The sequence below is a fragment of the Myotis lucifugus genome, unplaced genomic scaffold, assembly GCF_000147115.1.
Source record: "Myotis lucifugus unplaced genomic scaffold, Myoluc2.0 scaffold_178, whole genome shotgun sequence".
In the NCBI taxonomy this organism is placed as follows: Eukaryota; Metazoa; Chordata; class Mammalia; order Chiroptera; family Vespertilionidae; genus Myotis; species Myotis lucifugus.
In genome coordinates, this window is record NW_005871226.1 from 2,078,066 (window position 1) to 2,105,011 (window position 26,946).

Below are 26,946 nucleotides of genomic sequence, written 5' to 3' on the forward strand. Positions count from 1 at the left end.
GTTTTGTTGATGGTTTCTTTTGCTGAGATCACTTATCAAACTAAGGACTAGAAAGGAAATATGAAGGGCAGGATAAAGAGCAAATAAAGCATGTTTTTGTTTATTGATGATTCTTTAAACAATAAATTGCTTATTGACAATTATTCCCCTCTAAGAGAGGACAAATACTATTCAGGGAACTGAATAATTTTCTTGCCACTTGTACCAATGCAGTTTTTAAATATCAAGAAAGGGGGAGGTATTTGTTATTATAAAATAATAATTATAGCAACAGCTGCCCACTGATGCTGAGCTCACAGTGAGCTTGCACATTCTGGGAGATGAAGAATCTCATGCTAGTTAGTTCTACTAATCAAAATAACATCTCAAAATAATGGAACTAACCAAGAAGTGCAATGAAATCTCTGTATACAGTGGGGCCTTGACTTAAGAGTTTAATTCGTTCCGAGACCGAGCTCGTTAAGGAGCTCGTTAACTCAAATTACTCTGTCAACTCAATGCAAAAAATCGGTGGAGAGACAGCTGGTATCTCAAAAAACTAGTTAGTCGGGACACTTGTAAGTCAAGGCCCCACTGTATAAGATATGCCACAAACCTGGAAGAAATGACCCTAAAAGAAAGTGCTAATATGAGGAAAAAAAGAAAAATCAGGGATAGAGGAGGAGATGGAAGGTAATGTCAAGGAACAAAATTCTTCTTTGGGCTGCAGGTGGGGGAGATTTTTATTATTTCTTCCTTTCTGCAATTGATGGATAAGCCCTAAAGCTGCCCTAAAGGTCTACTGGCATGACTTCCAAAGGTCTGAGTACCTGACCCCTCTTTCCCACAGCACTGACTTCAAGAATGTACGTGGTGGGAGTTCAGTTAGTCTGATGGGCCGAGTGTTATGGATGAGAAATTTCTTCAGGCCAAATTGTAGGGGGTTATTTACTTTAGTAATCATACTGAACCTCTGATCTAAGTGAACTGGTTCTCCAACCTCCTTTGTATTAGGTTGGGTTTGAAAAGGAACAGCTGAGCTTCTGGAAGGACTGATGTGATGTTTATTCACTCAGATGTGACCTCTCACAATTATGTACCCTAAAGGTGAGGATCTGGACACCAGCACCTTCACCTGTCTCAAGAAGATGACCTTTGTGGCACTCTCTGTGTTCATGTCCTTCTAGGTTTTTTAGATAATAAATCTTGCTTAATTTACTCAAGAAGTGACCACTGAAGAGTCAAAACGGTGATCACACAGTTCTCAACACATTAGGAGTTTTAAAATTAGCATCAGCATATTATTTATTTTTACAAATAACATGAAAACAAAAGACAAAATAAAACACAAAAAGCAAAGCTTTATGTAAATAATTTACAGAGATAAATAATAAACTGAAGGGAGTGGTCTGTTTCTCCAAATAAACCCAAACAAATATTTGTGCAATGTTGTTAATATGAAAGAAAACATAATCTGTGTTCAGTGTTCTTCCACATCCATTTTACTGTCACTGTGAAGGACTGTTAACAGGAACTTGGAAATATGCTCTAACAGAAATCTAGAATTCTATTTTCTTTTTAAAAAAATATATTTTATTGATTTTTTACAGAGGGGAAGGGAGAGGGATAGAGAGTTAGAAACATCGATGAGTTAGAAACATGGATGAGAGAGAAACATTGATCAGCTGCTTCATGCACACCCCCTACTGGGAGTGTGCCCGTAACCAAGGTACATGCCCTTGACTGGAATCGAACCTGGGACCCTTCAGTCCGCAGGCCGACGCTCTATCCACTGAGCCAAACCAGTTAGGGCTAGAATTATATTTTCTCCAAAACCCACAGTTCAGATAAAAATTTCTTATAAGAAACCGTAATTCTTTTGTGTGCAAGCTTCTTTCCTTGTTAAATTACAATATGCTTAAGGACATAAACCTCATTTTATACTTGTTTTACATCACAAGGCAGCGAATGAGGACCACCGGAGGCGATGCTTAAGCAACATAGGTTAGTATGGGCTTTGGTAAGAATCAGATCTGGCCCTAGCCGGTTTGGCTCAGTGGATCGAGCATTGGCCTGTGGACTGAAGAGTCCCAGATTCAATTCTGGTCAAGAGCACATGCCTGGGTTGCTGGCTCAATCCCCAGTGGGGGGCTGTAGGAGGCAGCCAATCAGTGATTCTTTCTCATCATTGATGTTTCCCTCTCTCTCACTCTCCCTTCCTCTCTGAAATCAATAACTAAATATGTAAAAGAATCAGATCTGTGTTCCAATTCTTAGTGGACACTTTCTAGTTGTGAAACCTTGGTTAAATAATTTTCCTTTAGGAGAAAATTTAAATCCTTTCAACAAATACTTAAGCTGTGTCAAGTACATAAGGGATTTGGCTGTGAACAAAGTTGGCAGTATTACTGTCCAAAACAGGCCCAAAAGACAGAAATTTGAAAAAACGCGGAAGATCTTCTCTGCCAAGCTTTGTGCATATTAAATGAGATAGACTTAAGCCATTACTTGGTTCAGTGCCTAGCACATAATTAACGCTCAGTAAGTACTAGAGACAACTTTGCAAAACGATGCAGACTTAAGTTTGGGTTTCACCTCCTTATCACGTGACGACCGCCTCTTACACAGTGGGCTCCCCAGGCCTTTTCACTCAGGACTCAACGAGTGTCTACAAGCGGGACCCAAAGCCCAGAGCGGCAGGCAAAGCGCTGGCCCAGATGCAGCCCCTGCGCTGCCGCCTCTCACCTCCAGCAACCCGTTATCTCTAGGTCCGGACCTAGGGTGCCAGCGCCCGCCCTCCGCGGCCTGGCGGGAGCTCTCATTGGCTAGTCTTCCTCGGAAACGCACGCCTTTCCCCGCCCCCTCACGTTGCTGTCCAATGCACGCCTATCTACTCCGCCCCGCCCTCACTGCCCAGCCTCCCTGGCGGGTTCCCGCCATTGGTGGATGTCCCGGTGCGCGTGCGCGCTCGCTCCCGGGTCCTGGCGAGCGAGCGGGGTGAGCGGGGCGGGTGGAGGCCCACTGTGCTCCGCCCCGGTGAAAGGGTGGTGGCGCCGCTGGGCGGGGCCGAGGTCAAGGGCTGGCGGCCCGGCTGCTCTGGGGCCTGTGAGCTGTTGCGGAGCTGTGTGCTGCTGAGGCAGAGCGGGCTCAGCCGCGCGCACTCCGCGCCCGCCCGCGCCCGCGCTGAGCTTCCGGCTCGGGCGGCTGCGCTGCTCGCTCTCGGCGACGTTGCCCCGGAGTCTCCAGCATGAACGAGCTGAGGCTTAGGGCGGTCCGTGATCCGGACGCACCGCCGGTGGAGAAGGTAAAGGCGGCATCCGGCTGGGCGCGGTCTGGGCAGCGGCGCCTGCCGGAGGTCGGCGGGTGGCACGCGCAAGAGGGGTCGTCCAGCTCTTTGACTCTTTGTGGCGGCGGCCGGCCGCCCCGGGCCTGGGCAGCGCGGGGGTCCTTGGCTGCGGGATCCCCGGGGAGCGCGTCGGGGGTCAGCAAGTCGGGGTTCCCGGAACGCGGCTCTGGGGTCCGATTGGGGATGGTATCTCCGCGGCGCAAGAAGGAGCGCGCGGGAGGTTGCGCACCGCCGCCTGCCTCCCAGGGCTGGTTGGGGGTGCCCCTCCAGTCCCCCACATCCTGAGGTCTTTCTGGGGGTGAAGACTTCGAGACCCCCCTTAAAGGCTTCTCGGGCAGGCGACTCTGCTCCTCTGTGCCCGACTGAGGCTCTTCCGCACCCCTCTAAATTTTGGGGGGTGGTATCAAGACAAGGCCCTGGGATTTGCCTCTAAGGACATTTAAATCCCTTGAAAGTGAAATCCATGGGCTTTCAGGTCTCTTGGCTCACGCCGTCAGCAGGTGTTGGAAAGTATACTCCCAATAGAGGGGCTTGCTCCCTGCTTTAAGTGTGGGCATTGATGGGGTACAGGAGGGTGAAGAAGAGGCCATCTTGGCGGGGATGCAGCTGGTTGCGGGGTGAGGGATGAGGGGAGTAGACTGTTTTCGTTGAAGTGAAAGGTTTGTGAAGGGGAGTTGAGGAAGGTAAAGGGGGGTGGTGGTTGTGATGCTGTGGATGCTGAATGACAGCCTATGGGTTGGGACTTCGCGGTAGTGTCTCGAGCAGTGCTTGGTTTTGAGCACTGGAGTTGGAGCGGCGTGTAGAATGGACCGAGGGAAACTGCGCCAGGATGGAAGAGCATGGTTAACTTGGGGGTTGCTAGTGGGTGAGGACCTGCAGATGTTTTCTTTGGTCCAGGTGTTCCTTTAAATTAAAACCAGAAGGCTTGCCCCGGCGGGGTAGCTCCGTTGGTTAGAGCGTGGTCCCCCCGAGTTCTATCCCCCCGCCAGGGCACACACAGGAATCAACCAATGAATGCATAAATAAGTGGAACACTCTCTCTCTCTCATCAATAACGATCTGAATTTCTTGCTTATGTTGGGTAATTGGAAGATCCTCCATCTTGTTCCCACCTGATTACCGCTTGGCTGGAGCTGAGGAGCAGCGGTTTCCAGCAAGCCCTGTGGCAGTACACCAGGCCAACGGCACCCACACACGTAGCTTGCAGGTTTTGATAACTGGAGGGAAGGGGATAGTAGGGAGACATTAGGAAGGCAGATTTGGTGATAGGGTGCAAACAGAGCAGTTTTAGGAGGAGGGATGTCTTAGGTGAAAGGATGCTTAGGGGTTTAAACAACTCTTGTTGCTTTTGACAGAGGAGCATCCAAGGAGAACTCTCCGTATTGATTTTTAGAATAAAATTTGGAGAAAATTTAGGGCTTCTGTGCAAGTTTAGGAGTTACTTGCAGAGACAACGTACTTTGAACTCTCTAATTTTCCTATTAAATACCCTGGTGGGGCCTGGAAGAACTCTATTCCCACCCTGTATACTAGGTGGAGGCTATGTAGCCCTGTTTAAGGGTGACAGGGTCAGACTTATTAATGGCACTTTGTGGGCCTTGAAGGTGTGAGAAGAGGGAGAAAAAAGAAGGCGTGAGAGCTAGTGTGCTATATTTTTAAAAAGCTATTTGTAATAATTAGACATACTTGCTGATAAAAATACCCCCTCTCCCCCCTTACAAGGTGAAACAAAGTTCCTATCCTCCCCACCCAAAACTCCTTGGATCCATCTTCCAGAGAAAAAGTGCTGCCCAATGGTACCCCAATAAATTCAATAAAGTAAAAAACAAAAACCCACAAAACCCAAAAAGCCCCACAAAGATCTCTTAACAAGAAAAGACTTTCTCATCCATGTTTTAGGTAGGGAGGATATGAGGAGCTGTCCAGCTAAATGTGCCTTAATTTTTACAACTGCACTTCAGCCACTTACACAATGACAGAATGCCTGGGGTTGTGAGGTCCACTAAACGCATGTTGCTTCCTAAAGTACAGCAGCTACTGTATTCTGTTAAAAGCCGGATGTAGTCCATTAGCTCAGAACAAGGCAAACAGTCCCTCATCCCATCACTCCTGAATTTCTTGCTTATATTAGATAATTGGAAGATCTCATAACAGTCTGAATTTCTTGTTTATATTTGCCTTTGTTGAATGTATATTGTAGAGTTTTGAAAAATACTGATTTGTTTCATTTCATAGGTTGTAAAACCTTCCATGATTTTGGTTTTATCGGTAATCTTTTTTAAAAATTAAAAGAGAGAGAGGGAGAGAGATAGAGAGAGCGCTGCTCCACTCACACATGCATTCTTTGGCTGCTTCCTGAATGTGCCCCAACCAGCGATTGAACCTGCAACCTTAGAGTATCAGGAAGATGCTCTTAATAACCAACTGAGCTACACGGCCAGGGCTTGCCCATATTCTTGTTAGCACTTAAGAAAATTAGAAATAACTAAAAAAGGATATTTCTTTAGGGAAATGAATTGTGAAATGGAAACTTGCTTATTTCATAGAAGAATTCAGAAAATAATATCAAATCAATTTATTAAAAGAACTGGAACAAATTTGAAAGATTCTTTAAAATGTTACAGTTGCTTAACTGCTTTTGCAAAATTGTCTTAAAAATAAGCACACAATCCTTAGTTTCAAAATAATCTGGAGAATGTGTTTATTATAATAGTTAGAGATATTTTGTTATATTTAGCATCAGAATGGAATTTTCAGAGCCTGTTGCTAATAAAGGAAATGTTTTTCTCTGGGAACCATGCTTATAATTTTAAAGTTCCAAAGCACAGTATTGTTGCCAAACTAAGAAACTTGGAATTTAAACTTCGGGAATGATTCTCTTCCTTTCCAACCACGTTTTTACAATGTAGTTTAGGAAAGAAAAGGATGAAGCATGGGCCAAAAGATTGGCATCTTAAAATTTATGATTGGATTGGCATTTCAGGAGTCTTTGTTTTAGAGGTTAGAGTGAAGATTTGCGGTTTTCTGCTGTACTTAGATGCTGGAGTGTTATTTAAATTAGAGCTCTACTCCTTTCCAGGCTTCCTGTCTAGATTGATGGAACCAGTATTAGGAGGAAATAGTGACATCATTTAGAAGGGGGAGTTTAAATTTTAACTGAAGACAGTGGTTTAAAGCTGGGCTTAAGAGTCAGATCCATCTTGAGCCTGGGTTCTGCACCCTAAGAGATGTATCACTGAGTAAATCACTTGTATAAAAGCCTCAGTTTGTCCATCTCTAAAATGGGGCGATAAAACAGCATGTGCATCAGAGGCCATTCATGTGGGTTAAATGAGTATGCATGTTACATAGGTAGGGCAGGAAGATTCACATTGTAATAATATTTTAGTTATTGTTTCTGGTTGAAACATAGTGTTTTTTTTAAAAATATTTTTTTGATTTTTTACAGAGAGGAAGGGAGAGGGATAGAGAGTTAGAAACATTGATGAGAGAGAAACATCGATCAGCTGCCTCCTGCACACTCCCTTCTGGGGATGTGCCTGCAACCAAGGTACATGCCCTTGACTGGAATCGAACCTGGGACCCTTGAGTCCGCACGCTGACGCTCTATCCACTGATCCAAACCGGTTAGGGCTGAAACATAGTTTTACAGAAAAAAACGTTAATATTCACCTTCCACTCTTGGAAGATGATTAAGTCTTCAAGTTATACATGTTTGGAGTAGTCTTTTCCTATTCATCACCTTTTAAGGAAAGTGTTATGGACAGAGCTTGGCCTTCTGTGACATATCTTTTCAGTTCATTTTCTTGCTGAGGCTTTCAGTGCTCAGAATTACAGTCAAGCTTTAGCAGTAGAAGGAATATCGTTGTATACAATTATCTTTCCTTCATAGCACCAGCTAATATATTGTAGGGTAGTGTTGAATAATTAGAAGTGGTTTTCTGATAGACTTTTATTTTATTTTATTTTTTTTAAATTATATTTTATTGATTTTTTTACAGAGAGGAAGGGAGAGAGATAGAGAGTTAGAAACATCGATCAGCTGCCTCCCGCACATCTCCTACTGGGGATGTGCCCGCAACCCAGGCACATGCCCTTGACCAGAATCGAACCTAGGACCCTTCAGTCCGCAGGCCGACGCTGTATCCACTGAGCCAAACCGGTTTCGGCGGTTTTCTGATAGACTTTTAAGAGTGAACTACTAAAATAATAAGATCTTATTTTAAGAACTATAACTACTTCAGATATAGGAGAAATGCTTTGTTTCAAAAATTTTTCTTCATTGAGAAATACTTTGGTATTGAAAAATCAGTGAATCTTAACTTTGGTTCTCAGACTTAAAAATAGGGAAAAATGGTGAAAGATTGATTTGTCATATACCCACCATTTTAAGTTTCTTAATTTATGTTGATCAACAGTATAATTTTATTTTAAAATTCAATTACTTCCCAATTCATGAGTATTTAAAATTGTTTTTTTTAATTTTTTAAATTGATTTTAGAGAAGAAGGGAGAGGGAGAGAGAGGGATAGAAACATCAGTGATGAGAGAGAATCATTGATCGGCTGCCTCCTGCACATCCCCCACCGGGGATAGAGCCTGCAACCCAGACATGTGCCTTTGACCAGAATCGAACCTGGGACCCTTCAGTCTGCAGGCCGACGCTCTATCTACTGAGCCAAACCAGCTAGGGCTAAAATTGTTTTTTTAAAGCTAATTTTGTTTAAAATGTGTGTGTGTGTGTGTGCACGCACAAGTATGTGATTTTTTTTCTTAGAATAATTCATGTCTTTTAAAAATGTTAAATTGCTCTTATCAGATGTTAGGACTTGAAGGGATCCTAGAGGTTATTTTATAGAAGTGGATATCATAGCCACTTCTATAAAATAGAAGCCAGAGAGTTTACTTAGTTAAGGTCACACAGTTGGTTAGTTGCAGAATGGTTAATTGTATGAACCTTTTAAAATTCTCTCTTTTTTTCCTCGAAATGAGAAAAAAAAATAATTTAAAAAGCTTCATACAATTAACCATTTCAAGGGCACATAATTAGTTTACAGATTTTAAAAGCTTCTGCATTGATTGACTTTGATAGAAAAAATGCCTAAAAAGACAAGAAAAAAAGCCCAAATGTCATCTGTTTTTCTTATGTGGCTACAAAAATAAAAAAAATAGCAAAATAAATCTTTCAAAATGTCAAATATATGTATACTCTCAGATAGTCAATGTGGAGATTGTGAGAAACAAATTGTTCTTTTGGTGGAACAGTTGGTTAGGTCCAGTTTTCCCAATTATTGGGTGACGGGTGATTATCTACTTTGAAGCCCGTTTCTGAGAGCAGCCACCGGGGTAGCCTTGAAAGGAACTCCCAGGGCGGTACAGACTCCTCACTCTGAGCTGTGTGAGGTTGCTCAGAATAAATGCTCTCTGGTTGATGACTCTTAGTGTCAGAACTGTTTGTTCTAGCAATAATCATTCAGTGTTCAACACACCTTTTCCTTAGGACATTCACAGAATCCAGTGTGCTGTATGCAATCTCTGTTAGCTCAGGGGGCTTGGGGATGGCTGGTGTTTGTGTTCATGAGGAAAATGTCCAGGATTTTATACCAATTTTGGCTCCAAATAGTCCTCTTTTCTCCACTGATTTGAAGAAATCTATAACTTGAATGCATCTGGGAACTCTCTGAAATGAATCTTGTAACTAATTTGCAGTGCAAACAATCATCCTTTAAACCATTTGGGAAAATGTAAGTGTCAATATTTCTGATTTGCATGCTCTTCCAACCTGTACCATGTGCTGTAACACCCTGGCTTTTCTGCTTGGCACTGGAGGCTGCTGGGAGTGAGAAAGCACAGCCTTTCCTGTATCATGCAGCCTCTGGTTTGGAAGGGAGACAGAGAGACCCTGACACTTGATTATTAATTTTGCTAGGGTCTTGTTGGAAAAATACTTATTACTGGCATTGGGCAGAGTTTTTGCCTTCCAAACCTTGCCACGTGATGATTGCCTGGTTGGGATGGTGGTACGGTGTCAGCGAGGGCAGACCTGATCCTCATTAGGCAGCTTATCCTGCCAGTCCCTGATCTTTGTTCTCAGGCTGTTTGCCCCAACAGTGGGGATGGCATAGGGCCCACTAAGTTGAGTGACCTTTTAAGGAAAGTTAAACTTTATTATGTTATTTTGACTGAGTAATACATGGTTCAGAATTTGATAGGTTGCAAAGAGTGCACTGTGAACACCTCCTTCCTTCCTACCTAGTTCTCCCCAGATGCAGCCCCTCATTCCAGGTTGTGGTGCTTATGAGCAGTTGTTGTCCGGATGGGAGGACCTGACCTGTCCTTCCAAAATCAGATGTCCTTTTTCTAAAAATAAAAAAACCTCACAACTTTTAATTGATGAGAGAGAGAGAGAGAGAGAGAGAGAGAGAGAGAGAGAGAGAGAGAGAGAGAAAGAGAGAGAGAGAGACTGAGACTGAAACATTGATGGGAACGAGAAACATTGATTGGTTGCTTTCTGTACGTTCCCCTACTGGGGATTGAATCTGCTACCTAGGTATGTGCCCTGACTGGAATCTAACCCACAACCTTTTGGTGAATGGGATGATGCTCCAGCCAACTGAGCCTCCCAGTCAGGGGCAGATGTCCTTTTGATTTGTTTACCTTTGTATTGAATCACCACAGGGCCAGCTGGGGCTTCTCTGTGAAGACTTTGCTTTTTTTTTTTTAATCCTTTTTAAGAGGAAGGAGGGAGGGAGGGAGGGAGGGGGGGAGAGAGAGAGAGAGAGAGAGAGAGAGAGAGAGAGAGAGAGAAACATTGATGTGAGAAACATCGATGTGAGAAACATCGATTGGCTACCTCCCATAGACTGGGTATGGAACTGCAACCTAGGTATGTGCCTTAATCGGGAATTGAATTGGCAATCTTTTGTTGTTGAGGATGATGTTCCAGCCAACTGAGCCACCTCTAGCTAGACTTTGTTATTTTTGAAAGAGCCATTGAGACCCGGGATTTACTGGTAACATTGTCTGTTCCTGGGTTTCTTATGTGAGGACCCTGGATCCCCCTCAGTGGGCGACTCTCAGAGCCTCTTCTCCACATCTATGCCTTCCTAGTTCTGTGGTTTCAGTGGTCTACAGAACACTCTTAGGTGCATGCCCTCAGTCAGCGTAAACTTACTTTGTCTCAACTTTGACTTCTCTCATTCTAGACATTGACCCTCCTCTTTCTATCTCCTCTATAAGTAGAATCAGATCTTGGAGTTGCTGCAGCTTGAAATCTGTTAGTCTCAGTGTTTCTGCTCCCTCACCCAGTACACGCCATAGGTTATCTGGATTCCTTATCTGTTGCTCTTGCAAGTTCAGGAATTGATGTCTGCAAACCCTTCTAATTGAACTTCCTCCCTTCAGAATTTGTTCTCAGCCTCTTCTAGTCCATCTGTCCTTTGTATTTTCTAGCAGCTCTGAAATCACCCTATGAATTACAAGGAAAAAATAATTTCAGCCTCTTTTTCAGGTCTCTTAGATTTGGTCCTTTATAGTCTTCTCTCTCTCTTTTTTTAAAAAAAATAAGTTTTTATTGATTTCAGAGAGAGAAAGGGAGAGGGAGAGAGAGAGAGAAACATCAATGATGATAGAGAATCATTGATTGGCTGTCTCCTGCATGCCCCACACTGGGGATTGAGCTCGCAACCCGGGCATGTGCCCTGACCAGGAATTGAATCTCGACCTCCTGGTTCATAAGTTGATGCTCAACCACGGAGCCACGTCGCCCGGGCATGTCATTGATGTTTCTATCTCTCTCTCCCTCTCCTTTCCTCTCTGAAATCAATAAAAAATATATTTAAAATAAAAGAGTATAAAGAAGTCCGGAGATTAAAAAAAAAATCAAGAACTGTTGCTTTAAAGAATTGTATTTCTCACCAAGAAAGAGAAGGGTTGAAGAAGTCAATAGTAATGGGTGTGGACTAGGTGGGTGTTGAGTAGGGTGATACTCTTTTGCCCTGAATTGTCCCAATTTGGAGGATACATTATGTGGTCACCCTAATGATGGGGTCCGTATTAGGAATACTCTTGTATAGTTTCATCAAAATCTAACATCCTGTGGTGGATTGTCAGACTCGCTGAGTCACATTTATTTTGATGGTGGTATAGAGCTTCCTGAACTGGCAAGCTTTCACGGTTTGATATCCAGCAATCTCCTCATTGGGCCTGGTGACCATGCACTAAAAAGGTTACTTGTCACCCCTCTTCCCTTCAAGTACAATTGTGGGAGAGGGACAGTAGGAGCGGGGGCAAGATAACCCAATAAACTTTCCCATTCAGACAAGGAAGAATGAGAGAGACACACACAGCTGTGTCTTGGCTCATCTCTCTCCTGACTGCTCTCTACCCTAAACAAAAAGTCTACTAGGTATTTCATTCTCAAAAAGGATTTTTTCGGGCAAATTAAAGGATTGCAATCCAGTACTTGCAGCCATGGCAAGTCATGTGCAAGTGCCCAGACCAAGGAGGAGGTTCTTTAAAGAGGGGGAAAGAAAGTTAAAGGGAGGGGCTGTTATAACCATAGCTGTTTTCCTATCATGCTTTCTTGACTGACATAGAGTGTGGGAGCTCCTACAGGTCCTCCTGATTCCTGTCTTGGTTAAGGTCTCTGTCATAAATTTTGACACTGGCAATTTGACAGACCTCTGTGTGCTTAGATCTGATCGACTTCAGTTTAGGTTGAGTAGGTGGGGAGCAGAACTCCCTCAACCTCATCCACCATTCCAGTTATCAGATCTTATTGCAGAGCTTCTCCAGGGTATCAGAGAGCAGAGGGCTCCTACTTCCCTGGAGCCTTCCTGAAGTATATACTCTTGGCTGCATTTTCTCTGTTCTATTTCATCCATCTTAGCTCTTCAGTCTACTCAGGGGTCCTCAAACTTTTTAAACAGGGGGGCCAGTTCACTGTCCCTCAGACCGTTGGAGGGCCGGACTATAGTTTAAAAAAAAAAACTGTGGCCCTAACCGGTTTGGCTCAGTGGATAGAGCATCGGCCTGCAGACTGAAGGGTCCCAGGTTCGATTCCGGTCAAGGGCATGTACCTTGGTTGTGGGCACATCCCCAGTAGGGGGTGTGCAGGAGGCAGCTGATCGATGTTTCTCTCTCATGGATGTTTCTAACTCTCTATCCCCTCTCCCTTCCTCTCTGTAAAAAATCAATAAAATGTGTATATATATATATATATATATATATATATATATATATACCAAACTATGAACAAATTCCTATGCACACTGCACATATCTTATTTTGAAGTAAAAAAAACAAAACAGGAACAAATACAATATTTGTATTTGCATGTGGCCCACGGGCCGTAGTTTGAGGACCCCTGGACTTTGTTGAAATCTCATATCCACAAATGATCCCTGTTCCCTACTATTTCTGTCTAAGGCCATGGTTTTAATTCTTACTATACTCATTTCAATAGGATATTAAGGTCAAAAGGCATGGTCTTTGTCTGCCTCTTTAACAGGAAGTTTTGAGAGACTGAGCTGATCTTACAACATTAGAAGCAGGAGGTTGCTGCACTTTTGTTGTTGTTGTTTTTTTTTGGTGTGTGTATGTGTGGGTGACAGATAAAAGTGGTTCCTCTTGATGACATGTGAATTCTGTGCTTCTGTTCTTGACATTAAGAAGGGCAATGTGACTATATATTATTTGAGTTGGCTGATTGAGAAGAGGAGACAGGGTAGGAGACCAATGAGAGTCAAGAAAGTATGGTGTGTTACCAAAGCCAGAGAAAAGTTTTTGAGAAGAAAGAAAATGTCACTGTCAAGTACCTCAGAGATGTCAGGTAGAATGAGGAGTAGATATGGGGTAGTTTTTAAAAAATATATATTTTTGTATTTCAGAGAGGAAGGGAGAGGGAGAGAGAGAGAGAAACATCAATGATGAGAGAGAATCATTGATCAGTTGCCTCCTGCACAACCCTTACTGGGGATTGAGCCTGCAACCCAGGCTTGTGTCCTGACCGGGAATTGAACCATGACCTCCTGGTTCATAGATTGACCTTCAGCCACTGATGCACGCTGGCAGGGCTTGGCTTGGCTACTTTTAATAGAATCTCCCACTAAAATCCAGTTTGTGTTGTGTTTTAAATTATCTCCTGTAATTTAATTTTGGGAGAGCAAGGTCCACATGAGCTTTGTTTTCTCACAGGGATGTCAGCCAAACACTCCGTTTTCTCTTGAGTACTTGGCATTTCTATCTTCTATCTATTCCACAAAATTCTCTGTACAGAGACTTTTCAATTTGCACATAGTCATCTGTTGAAAAGGTGTCACTGGGGAGTAGCTATTTCGAGAACTTTTGACAAAGAACTATTTTTTCCAGAGATATCCATTCTCCTTGGGACTTTTCACCAGACAAGTGAAACATCTCATTGTTCCAGAGGGTTCCATTTGAGTCCTGGTAGCTGTGGTGGACATCTTATCTCCTAGATCTCAGGAAGAATTATCTCAATTATTGGGTTTGGTATTTTAACACATGACTCTTACATTTCTCATTGGTCATAAAATATCCAAAACACTAAAATGAGCCCCCATTTTCCTGGCTGGGTAGCTCAGTTGGTTAGAGCATCTTGCAGGATTGATCTCTGCTCAGGGCACATCTAAGAATCAACCAATGAATGTATAAATCAAACAAATTCTCTCTCTGTCTCTCTGTCTCTCTGTCTCTCTGTCTCTCTTTCTCCCTTTCTCCCTCCCTCCTTTCTTCCCTTCCTCTCTCCCTCTTTCCCTGTCTCCCTCCCTCCCTTCCTCTGTCCCTCTCCTTTCCTCTCTCTCAAATCAATCAATGAATAAAAAAATAAGTTGAGGAAACAAAGACTTTTAATATCCAGGGGGGTCAAAAAGGGGATGGAAAACTAGGATGGTTTGAGATTGTATCAGGAATCTTTCTTTTCAGGAAATTTGGTGCAGAATTTCTAGTCTTCATCAGCCACTAATCTCTCTTAGCTTTGATGAGTTCAGTACAGGCATACCTCAGTGGGTTGGTTCCAGACCACTGCAATAAAGCGAGCATTGCAATAAAGCGAGCTGTGTTTCTTGTTTGCTTTTGTTTTTTTTGCTGGTGAATGGTTTTGCCTTCAATTTGTTAACAAACAAACAAAACACACACACACACACACACACACACACACACAAACACACCACATCTGTGACGTGCAATCAAGTGCAGTGCAATAACACAAGATATGCCAGTATTAAGTAAGGTGGTCGTGGGAGCTGACCTTGGGGACTCGTTCTTCTGGTTGCTTTGAAGACTCAAATTGCCGTATATATTCATCTGTGTGACTCCAGGGCTCACTCGTTATTCTGAGGTATTTAAGCCCTGCCTGGGCGGGGGTGGAGGAAGAGACTTGCTGGGGGTGGACATTTGAACTGGAGGAGCAGAAATGTGCCTGGAAGGATGGACAGAGAATGAGTCAGGGGTCCCCAAGTGTGATGGGAAGGCCTCGAGGGCAGTAAAGGTGTCTGTTTTTTTGTTTGGGAGGCAGCAAAAGTTATGCTCAGAGACTGAGTTGTCTTTGCCAGCCATTTATTTAGCACAGGTTTGCTGTCGGAATTATAATTTTACAAGCCAATAGCGTATAGAATAAGTAAGATAAAGAAATAACATACTCCAAACATATGAAAGACTAACACACTATTGTTCCAGGTAAGGGGAAGTGAGAGGAATCAAGTCCAAATTTAATATGAGGTGTACCTTTTTATATGAGTTAAAGTACGTATGAGAGTGGTGGGTGAGGGGGTCAAGCCTAGAGCTGATTTGGAGCACGTTGCTAGGGAACGAAGATGCCAATGTTGGTAGGCAGGCCAGCCGTCAGGTTTATCACCACTGTCTTCATGGAGTGCCTTGCCTAGAAAGGGGCGAATACCCCAAGGCTCGTTAGAGAGTTAGGTTAGGAAGAGTCATCTTGCCTAAACCCAAACTCTCTAATGGTGCTCACAAACCCTCAGTATTTATTTTCTAGATAACCCTCTGGCGTAGTTGCTTCTCCATAGTTCTTACAGATAAGCCCCCAGAGGAGTTGCTAATTGCTTATCAGTGACAACAGATGTAGAATGATGACATCCTTGCATTCTTATATCAAAACAACTTTACTTCTAAAAACAACTTTTCTTTGTCTTTGTCATTGTCATAAACAAGTGGATTTGAAATCATATAACACCTATATACAGCAGTGTCGGTACAGAGGAGTGAGGGGCTTAGATATAGTCATTTTGTACTTTTTAAAATTATGGAAGCAATACTTGCTTTGTGAAAAATGTGGAGATGACATGAAAGTATCCTAATTTTACTACCAGAATGTAATTGCTATTAACATGTTTATCATTTCCCACTAATCTTATTCCTAAGGTTTTAAAACGGCTGCTTGGTATTCCTCCCTATTTTTGTTAAATGGATCATGGCAAACTCTTCTGTTGTTGGACATATAGGCTGTTTCTTTTTATAAACAATACTGTAATGAACATCCTCATCTAAATTATATGTTTCTTTAGATATTTACTTAGGGTATTTTCTAGGCATGGGATGACTAGATCAAGGGAGATGTGAACCATGTAAAGGCTCTTAATACATATCTCCAAATGTCCTTTCAGAAAGGTGGTACTAATGTATATTTCCATGAGTGCTATATGAGTGTACTAGTGTTCTCTCACCCTGGCCCACAGTGAATATTCTTTTTATCTACTCATTCAATCTGATGTAAGAAAAATGATTTCTCATGGCCTTTTATTTTTTGTCATTGATTATTGTGAAATTAAATAAGTATACAGGTTATTTGGCAAATTGTCTTTCTCTTTGGCTAATATTTCTATTGGCATGTTCAAATCTTTCTTATTGATTTTATGGGTTTTTTAATAGGTAAAGAAGTTGAGAGATCTAAACCGTGGTATTGTTCTTTTTTTTTTTTTTTTAATATATTTTATTGATTTTTTACAGAGAGGAAGGGAGAGGGATAGAGAGTTAGAAACATCGATGAGAGAGAAACATCGACCAGCTGCCTCCTGCACATCTCCCACTGGGAATGTGCCCGCAACCAACGTACGTGCCCTTGACCGGAATCGAACCCGGGACCTTTCAGTCCGCAGGCCGACGCTCCATCCACTGAGCCAAACCGGTTTCGGCCCGTGGTATTGTTCTTAAAGGATTTTTAAAAATTATCCATTTTTCACAGACATGCCTCTGCGATAGCCTAGAGCGGCGGTTCTCAACCTGTGGGTCGCGACCCCTTTGCGGGTCGAACGACCCTTTCACAGGGGTCGCCTAAGACCATCGGAAAACACATATATAATTACATATTGTTTTTGTGATTAATCACTATGCTTTAATTATGTTCAGTTTGTAACAATGAAACTACATCCTGCATATCAGATATTTACATTACGATTCATAACAGTAGCAAAATTACAGTTATGAAGTAGCAACAAAAATAATTTTATGGTTGGGGGTCACCACAACATGAGGAACTGTATTAAAGGGTCGCGGCATTAGGAAGGTTGAGAACCACTGGCCTAGAGGCTAGCCTTGGGGCAGGGGAACTGCTCAGCAGGGTTGTGATGTTATTACAAGGCCTGGCCCGCATAGTGCGCAGCTGGCCACTTGTATACATTTCTAGAAGGGGCTTGCTGGATTATCAGGAGTATTGGCTCCTGTTTACAGGAATGAGCAAAAAGGCCTGAAATTCAAGTTAGAATTGGAACCCAGGAGAGTTGAATCTCAGTTCCATGCTTTTTGCCATAGTCATTCCACTTTCCTCACCTCCTGGTCTCCCAATGATATTGCTTCCACAGTTTGGCCAAAGAGCCCCTAACATGGGAGGACCTGTGGTCATCTCAGGGTTAGCTAGCAGGGCCATGAGCCATGGGGATGGGGGACCCCTTACCTCATTCTGCATCCGTTTTTGGAGAGAGGAGGTGGTAACAGTGGCCACTGAGTTCCTTGGGGCCTGTAAGCTGGAGGCAAGGGCATCTCGGCACAGGCCCTGCAGGCTGCAGCAGTGTGAGGCCTGCATTGCTCAGAGCCCTTACACCCTGAGGTCCAGCTTAGCCCCAGCTCCTCTGTGGAATCCCCTTCTGCCCCGCATTTTGTCATCCAGGCTTCTGTGGAAATTGGCTGTCCAAATCCTGGTTAGTGCCGTATCTTGCTCTGTCTTCAGCAGGTGCATTCTCTGGAGTGGGGCTCCTTGTCCCGGATTTCAGAAGCTTCTACACAATTCAGTAAAGGCATGCGGATCTGTCATGGGGTTTCCTGGCAGGGTGGTGAAACTGACTGTCCCACAGGGAACAAAGGAGGCAGAGCTCGAAGACACAGCTCTCCTGTTGATGTGGTCATAAACTCCTGGTCATTGCCAGTCTTGGCTGTATCCTGCACATGAGGTTGTCAAGAGGTTGTGTGGTGCTAAGCAGCTGCGAAGATTAGCAACTGGCTGGGCGTTGAGAACCAGGACTCTGGTTTCAGGAGGAATTTGTGAGCGTAGTTGAGGAGCAAAAAGAAAATATTGGCATGTCAGTATCAGTATTTACTTTTAGTATTAAAGTACCATGCTCCATTAACATGATGTGCTTAGTATCATCCTCAGTATTTTGTTTAAAAGTGTTTATGTTACAGCCCTGGCCGGTGGCTCAGTTGGTTGGAGTGTTGTCCCATGCACCAGAAGGTTGCGGGTTCGATTCCCAGTCATGGCACATACTAGTACCTAGGTTGCTAGTTCAATCCTATGGGAGGCAGCCGATCAATGTATGTCTGTCTGTATCTCTCTCTAAAAAAAGAAAAAAATCAATAAAAAAACATATCTTCAGGTGAGGATTAAAAAAATGTTTATGATAAAAAGACTTTATGAAATTAAAAAGACAATAAAACTAAGTGGTTCAGATGCACAAAGTTTGGACACACTGTAGAATGTCAAGTTAAAACTGAAATTCATAAAAATTTTAATGCTAAACATAAAAATGACTATTCCTAGGTTAGTAAAAAAAATAAGCAAAATTAAAAGTTTTATTCAGAATTAAGACTTACTAAGATGTATTAAAATAAATACATTTACTAAATTCAAAATTAAACTTACTAAAATTTAAAATGCAATAAAGGATTTAAAAATATACATCAATGTTGGCCCTGAATCAAGGCCAGCAGTTTGCCGAAGCTGCTGGTTTCAAGCAGGAGCCTAAAGAAATGTCTTTCTGCGGTCTGTTGGCCATTTCAGAACTTAGGAAATGTAATGGTCAGTTCATTAGAATGAGAGAAAAGAGAGAAAAGGGGGAAATAAAGAGAAGAAAAAAGAAAGAAAAAAATATATATCACTGGTGACATTGATTTCAGCATATTTTTGATGAACTTCTTTCTTGGTGCTGAAATGTAACTGGGAGTAGGGAAGTGATGAGATCATTGAACTCAATTTTTTCCTCTTAATCTTTCATCTCCAAATCCCACTTGTTGTTTGATAACTTTGAACATTTATTTATTTACTTATTTGTTTTTGCTGCACAGGTTGTAGCCTTTTAATTGCTAATTGCTGTGGTTTTTGGTTAAAAGACAGCATTTCCTGTTTGTCTTTAGTTTCATCACTAGTTTGGAAGTTAGTTTCATTATTAGTTTCTTTGAACTGGATTACATAAGAGTTAGTCTTCAGGCAGAAGTTTACTTTATTGGTTGATTTTCTCCCTCTTCCTGAGAATTATGGAGAGAAAGAAAAAGGCTTCTAACTGAGGAAACCTAGGTGTGGGTAAGGCTCAGATATAAATAGGGTAATGGAGAAGCATGTCATTAGAATGCCTTTGTACCACACAGGTGCTGTGTTGTTGTTTTTTTAAAATATATTTTTATTGATTTCAGAGAGGAAAGGAGAGGGAGAGAGAGATAGAAACATCAATGATGAGAGAGAATCACTGATAGGCTGCCTCCTGCACGCCCCCTACTGGGGATTGAGCCCACAACCTGGGCATGGGCCCTTGGCTGAAATCGAACCTGGGACCTTTCAGTTCGCAGGCCAACGCTCTATCCACTGAACCAAACCGGCTAGGGCGGTGCTGTGTTTCTGTTTTAATTTTTCATCTGTAAAAGGTCAGCAGAGTCATGTCTTCTTATTTCTGCCTCCATCCCTATAACAACCCACATTTGCATGGTGAGTTTGTTTACAACATATTTCTCTGCATTGTCTCAGGCCTTTCAGGCTTTTTTGGACCTTGATCCAGAGGAACAAATATATTTTACATTGTATTCCTATACAAGGTTGCGCATATAATCATTTTGAAGCAAAAGTTTCATGAAGCAGTACTTTTACTATCTGTGATACATTCAACAGTTTTCTGTTCTTTGCTTCTTTTTTGTTAATTTTTTAAAAAAAAAATTGATTTTGGAGAGAGAGGAAGGGAGAGGGAGAGAGAAACATCGATTGGTTGCCTCCTGTTTGTGCTCCAGGGATCAAACCTGAAACCTGGGTGTGTGCTCTGACCGGGAATAGAACCTGTGACCCTTCAGTGCACAGGACGATGCTCCAACCAACTGAACCACACTGGCTAGGGCTGGTCTGTTTGATTCTTTTATTTTTATTTTTTTATTGATTTCAGAGGGGAAGGGAGAGGGAGAGAGAGATAGAAACATCAAGGATGAGAGAGAATCATTGATTGGCTACCTCCTGCACGTCCCCTACTGGGAATCGAGCCCACAACCCAGGCATATGCCCTTGACTGGACTTGAACCCGGGACCCTTCAGTCTGCAGGCTAATGCTCTATCCACTGAGCAAACTGGCTAGGGCTCATTCTATTTTTTAAGCAAAGTTGTATTGAAGTGTAATATACATACAGAAATGTGTCTGTATTATAACTATACAGTGGGATGAGTTTTCATAAAATAAGCACGTCTCTGTAGCCTGCCCCCAGATCAGATAAAACATTACCAGTATCTGGAAGACTCCCTAGTGATTTCTTCTAATCAGTTGCTCTCTCACTGGTATCTGCTACTAGCCTGACTTCTGGCATCATATTTTATTCTAATTTTTGCCAGTTGTGATCTACTGAATTTATTTCAAAAACCAATAGGTCTCGACCCACAGTTCCAAAAATACAGCCCTATCTTGTTTTATCTCTCCAATACTCTTGAGATGGGATTTGTTTCTGTTTTATAAATGAAATAACCCGAGGCCTAGAGGTGACATGATTTCTTCCAAGATCACCCAGTACTGGTTCCCTCTTTCACTCGTGCCTGAGATACTGGTCCCCCTTTCCTCGTGCCTGAGATACTGGTCCCCCCTTTCTCCTTGAGACAGAGTGTCTTGCTTCTTCGGAAAGTTAGATGCAGCCTTTTTTTGTTTTTTGTATAGTTTTTCACTCCATCTTGTGTTTACAGGATTGATATTCATTTTTTTTCTTTTTTTAATATATATTTTATTGATTTTTTACAGAGAGGAAGGGAGAGGGATAGAGAGTTAGAAACATCGATGAGAGAGAAACATTGATCAGCTGCCTCCTGCACATCTCCCACTGGGGATGTGCCCGCAACCCAGGTACATGCCCTTGACCGGAATCGAACCTGGGACCTTTCAGTCTGCAGGCCGACGCTCTATCCACTGAGCCAAACTGGTTTCGGCAATATTAATTTTTTATGTAGCTTTAGTGAATTCAATATTATCATTCTTAAGTACTGAGAATGTTTATGGCATTCATCCTCTGTCCCCCTCCTCCCCACTCCCCCTCAATAAAACTCTGCAGGGGCATAGATGGCATGCAGGTGTGAGTAATGGCTTAGACTGGGTGTGTCCAGCTCCTACCCTCACTGTGCAGTAAAGCACTTTGCTGACTTGCATTTCCTTCCCTGCCTGTAGAAACCTGTGGGTAGATTTCTTCCCACCCCATGTCTCCCTGAGGCTCCAGAATACCTACCTGCAGGCTTGCAGGCTGAGCTGTCCTGTCATCTTCAAGCCTTTCTGGTTGTGAGGCTCTTGCTTCTAGCCAGGACCTCTAGGAGCAAATGCTCTCAGAATGGTTAAGGGTGATGTCCCAGTCTACCCCAAGAAGCCCTTGATTGGACACTGGGCCTAAGAACCCTCTCAGCTGAGATACTGGTCCCCCCTTTCCTCGTAATAAAAGCCATAAAAGCCTCCAAACCACACAACCTCCAGAGCAATGAACTTGTGAACTGTCGGGCTCTGTCCATTTTTAGCTTAGACCTAATACTAATAGCCTTGGCCTCCTGAGTTCTCCTCCCTTGATAGAGTTCTCTGAATGAGAGACAGCTTGGAAAGGCAGGTATGGCTATGGCCAGTGGCCTGATAGTAAGGGAGGATAAACTCTAGGATTCAAACCGGAGTATGTACTAAAGCACAGGGTCTATATTATTGGGGCAGACAGCCTCTTCATTCATTAGCTCCTAAGGCCTTTGCAAGTAGAAGAGCAAAGGCCTTTTTTTGCCTAGCATAACTTTCTTGTTCCCATCCCTTCTACCTCTAGAAGTCTTTAATTTTGTACAGCTCCTCAGAGCTTCTTTCTATTTGCTAGATTAGATATTGCCTAATTCATAAATTATTGAATAAAGCCAATTAGATCTTTAAAATTTACTCACCTGAACTTTGTTTTTTGACAAAGAAAATGTAGGGCAATGTTTTGTTGAAGCGTCCTTGTTGCAGAGGTGCACAGTAATCTTTGGGTAGAAGATTTGCTACCCCAAACACTTAAAAGAAAGCTATTTTTATTTTGTTATTGATGAAACAGCCAACATTTAAAAAAAATAATTATTTTTTATTGATGTCAGAGAGGAAGGGAGAGAAAAATAGAAACATCTACACTAATAAAAGACAAAGATGCTAACTGACTGTACCTTCGCTATGCCCACCAACCAATCAGAAGAGTATGCAAATTAACCCAACAAAGATGGCCGTTAAATTTGCATACTGCAGGTGGGGCGGGCAGCACCAGACGCCGCCCTCGGGATTCAGGCAGCAGATCGGGGACCAGGGAGGCGGAGCAGGCAGCACCAGAAGCCACCTGTGGGATCCGGGCTGCAGATCGGGGACAGGGGAGGCAGGGTGGGCAGCACCAGATGCCACCCGGAGAGGCGGAGCCTGCAATCGCCCCAGCCAGAACCCTGAGGCCTGGGCAGGGGCGGAGCCAGCAATCAGACAGGGCTGGGGGTCCCCTGCCCAGGCCTAACGCCCTGGCCAGAGGCCTGAGGCCTGGGCAGGGGCAGAGCCTGTGATCAGAGCGGGCTGCAGGTCCCCTGCCCAGGCCTAAGGCCCTGGCCAGAGGTCTTAGGCTTGGGCAGGCGATCGAAGCGGACTTGGGGTCCCCTGCCCAGGCCTAACGCCCCAGCCAGAGGCCTGAGGCCTGGGCAGGGGCGGAGCCGGCGATCGCACGGGGCTGGGGGTCCCCTGCCCAGGCCTAACACCTGGCCTATATATATATATTTTAGAGAGAGGAAGGGAGAGGTAGAGACAGAGAAACATGGATGGGAGAGAAACATTGATCAGCTGTCTTTTGTACACCCCCTGGGTATTAAGCCCACAACCTGGGCATGAGCTCTGATTGGGAATAGAACCAGTGACCTCAGTGCATGGGACAGTGCTCAACCACCTGAGCAACATTGGTCAGGGCCAGATATTTTAAAAAAATATATATTTTATTGATTTTTTACAGAGAGGAAGGAAGAGGGATAGAGAGTTAGAAACATCTATGAGAAACATGGATCAGCTGCCTCCTGCACACCCCCTACTGGGATGTGCCCGCAACTAAGGTACGTGCCCTTGACCAGAATCGCCTCCTGGGACTCTTCAGTCCACAGGCCGACGCTCTAGCCACTGAGCCAAACTGGTCAGGGCAGGGCCAGATATTTTTATTTTTATATCAGATAACTGAGGTGTTAAAGTTTATTCTGTTCATTGACCTCAGCCCTCAGCTGAAATGGAGTTGGGTAGAGACAACAGCCAAATTGTACATAGTGTGAAGATCGAGTGGCCCTTACTGTTGCATTTGTTATTAAGGTGGTGAGTAATTTCTTTTTTGGTTAATGCACATGGCTGTCTTTGCTTGGAGCAGAAACCACCTTGGCAGAGAACTCAACTTCTGGAAGCCCAGGGTACAGGAGGCATGTACAGGTGCACCTTGCTTCACTGAGATATTCCCTTACTGTGGTGGTCTGGAATGGAACCCATACTCTCTCTGAGGTATGCCTGTATTCCTTTTTGCAAGAATGCTGGAGGGGAAAACAGTCAGCAGCTCTTGTGATTTAAAAAATTTTCTTCTCATTCTACTACTCACCTTTACTCAGCATGTTTGATGGTTCTTCCTTATGACTTTCTTAAGACTTTCACATTCCTTCCACTTATGGAACCTGCAAATCTATGTAAACATGGTAAGATGGGGATATCAAAGTGACTGGCTATTGTAGCGTGATACTTATGCCTACCATTTTAGCCTACAGACTCAGAAGTGGAGAGTTCTAGTCCTTAACCTCCCTTCTCTTTCTTCCTCCCTCTGTGAAGAAACATTTATTGAGGACCTTCTATATTCCAGGCAGCACTGCAGGCCATGGGGATATAGCAGTGAAAAACATAAGTCCCTTCCACATGGAGTTTATGTTTCAGAAAAATGTGTAATAATTTCAGGCGATAGTGATGTTAGGAGGAAGAATATCAAAGGTGTTTCTTAGTAGGAGAGTAACATCTTAATATGTTAGCTTTGGAAGGGGCCCTCCAATTGGCTCAAAGGGCAGTTGTGTGACTCTGCCGGGAGCATTTTCCATTATTCAGGGGAAAGGAGTGAAAATGTGCACAGACATTATACATTTTGTAGGGCAGGGTTGAACCATTTCAGATTCTAAAAGCTTTTACTGTGCCTCTTAACTCATTATTCCTGGCAACACATTAGTTGCTGTCTGGAAACACAGCTCATTACCACCCTGGGTTTTATGGGTGCCCCCTGGGGGCTCCCCTCCACTCAGTCAGTTCAACCTTTGGGAAGGGCTGAAATCATAGCCTTTTTACTTTGTAGTTGCATCTGTATAACTGTAGCTCCAGGGTTGTCTTCCCCACACTAATAATGATGGTGCCCATTATTCCAGGCCTTGTAGATAAAGGTTGATGAATTTAATTAAAATTCAATGAGTTTGCCCAGGCCGGTGTGGCTCAGATGGTTGGAGTATAGACCAGTACACCAAAGGTGGTGGGTTTGATTCCGAGACAGGGCACATATCCAGGTTTTGGGTTTGATTTCTGGTCAGGGTAGGTACAGGAGGCACCGGTTGATGTTTCTCTCTCACATCGATGTTTCTTTCCGTCTGTCTGTCTGTCTGTCTGTCTCTCTCTCCCCCCTCCCCCCCTCCTCCTATCTCTCCCCCCCTCCCCCGCCACCAATTAAAAAGAAATACACAGAGTTAAAAAAAAAAAGCCATTCTGAGCCTTCTACCAGATTCAAGGTAATATGAATAAGGTAATCCTTACATTTGATGAACTTGAAACCTAGAATTGATTATGGAAAGTGCCTTCTTACTGTCTGGAGGTGAAATGGTTCATAGCCAGAGTTAGGTTTTCAAAAGCTGGATCTCCTACGTGCTCTTTTTGTCTTTTCATGTCCTTTCTCTGGAGCTCTTCGGTGTGGAGTGCAGTTATCTGTGGAGGCACTGTAGGTGCAGCATTTCATCTGGAGTAGCTGAACGCATTTTCTGTGAATCACATTAGGAGGCTTTTGGAGGACAAGGTACAGTCATATTGGGGATGATTCTAAACTTTCAGAATAGGGATCCTCCTATTTTATCTTTTGTCCAGACAGTTGAACTTGTCAAATGAAGTTAGCCTTAGAAAAAGCTAGAAATATTTTCTTTGCTATTCCTAGCACTGTGCGCGCACACACACAACACGCATTCACACATGCACACACACATGTCTCTAACACTCTTATTAAGGATAAACCTGTAATTTCTATCCTGGGAATGTGTCTGTAAGTGGAGGAGTCAGTTGCCCTGGCAGCTGCCACAGGGTTTGACTAAGGAGATGTAAGCAGATATTTAGCAGAAAGGTTAGGCTCAGCCTGATGACTTTCCTGCAGGACAGGGGTTGTAATTTGCATGGAAAACAGTGCAAAACATAGTTTGTGTAAGTATGGAATCACTCAGGAAAAAACACACACATGAATTTGAATGCAGTGCCATTAGAAAAGACAGGGTTGTTGGGAGCATTGAGTACAGCAGGTTCTCAAATAACATCATTTTGTTCAATGTGGTTTTGTTATGACATTGGTGAGATGCTGTAGGAACTTAAACTCTGGTTTATATTAATTAGTCTGTGGTAAAATTGGTTTCTTTATGTGTCCTTTTACCGCAGTTCCAAGAACCTATTGACAAGTCCTGATAAGTGAGGACTTACTGTACTACCTTTAATGAAATTGCTTTGAAAATGAAAAAGAGAAGAAAAACCCTAGTGTATGATACCACTTATTTTGTTTCCCTAGTTGTTAGCTCCTTTTAGGCAAACATGAACAGAATGTTAATATATTTTCTCTAGCAAGGTACAAAACTAAGTTGGCATCTGGTAAAGAAATGGGGTGTGGGGTGGGGTGAGTCCCATCTGCTTGGAGCCCAGTTGACACAATGCCCAGGGCTCCTGTCCAGCTTGGCCACAGCCACACTTTTTTTGGTCAAGGTCGATGTTGCCACTTGTGGGTGTCACTGTGGAGTCTTGAGAAATAGAGGTTGGAGGGTGGGCCCTGATATCAGCGAGTGACAAAAAGGGAGCCTTCAAGGGATGCTGCCCAGTTAGCTTTTGTGAGCCCAAGGCAGGCCTACAGGAAAGCCTGAGAATTGAGAGGGAATGAGAAGAGGGAGGATTTCTCATCCTGAGAATACAGTGTAAATGAGTTCTACAAATGCTGTTCTGGACCTAGCCCGGCCCCTCCCCAGGCCAGGAAAGTCAGCTGCTCCCTCGGGTCCTCCTTTGGTGCCTTCCCTTGCTTCTGCTGAAGGAAGGCTTCGGTGCTATTCTGAGCCCCAGGGGCTGCTGTTGTTGGCTTCTGGGCAGCTGGGACTGGGAGAAGGGCCCTGGAAGGCTGGTATGAAAAGCCTTTGGAGCACAAGTTTCTCCAAAAATGATGACAGGTCTTATCTGAGCCCTTGGTACACAGGAGACTCCATGTGTCCATCACCCTCGGTGCTTCTGTCTTCCCCTGTAGGATCTAAGTGACCCCGAAAGAAGGAGGCCTCAGAGGGAGCTTTTTTTCTCTTCCTTTTAAAGTTCCACTTTTGTTTCCTGTTTACGCCGGCACCACAGCCCCATTGGGAAATGGCTCAGGAAGTGGCGGAGGATGGGTGGTGATTGAGAAAGAATCTGAGAGAAAGGGTGTACTTCACTTAGCCTCTGGTCTGGATCGTTGGGTTGAAAAGGAGGGAGGGAGGGAGGGAGGGAGGGAGGGAGGAAGGAAGGAAGGAAGGAAGGAAGGAAGGAAGGAAGGAAGGAAGGAAGGAAGGGAGGGAGGAAGGGAGGGAGGAAGGAAAGGAAAGGAGGGCTGGGGGGTGGGGCTGGCTGACACACTTGAAGCAGCTCTCTTGCTGCCTGTGCTGTCGAGACTGAGCGGGCCTCAGACCACCACCAGCAGGGA

General features: G+C 43.6%; 1 protein-coding gene and 1 non-coding gene across 4 annotated transcripts in view; both read left to right on the forward strand.

The window, feature by feature from the left end:
- Window positions 1-3,043: 3,043 nt before the first annotated feature.
- The window catches only part of CDS2 (CDP-diacylglycerol synthase 2), a 49,036-nt gene continuing 25,133 nt past the window's right edge, over window positions 3,044-26,946 (forward strand). For 2 of the 3 annotated variants that reach the window (XM_023760265.1, XM_023760266.1), the window contains exon 1: window positions 3,044-3,283. In XM_023760265.1, coding sequence (XP_023616033.1) covers window positions 3,227-3,283 — 57 coding nt within the window. In that variant the 5' untranslated portion in view covers window positions 3,044-3,226. The remainder of the gene's footprint in view (window positions 3,284-26,946) is intronic. The other variant, XM_006096434.3, reaches the window with a different exon arrangement.
- LOC111827513 lies at window positions 18,478-18,614 on the forward strand. Its single transcript, XR_002831125.1, has one exon. It is a non-coding gene; the product is annotated as a small nucleolar RNA SNORA2/SNORA34 family (small nucleolar RNA).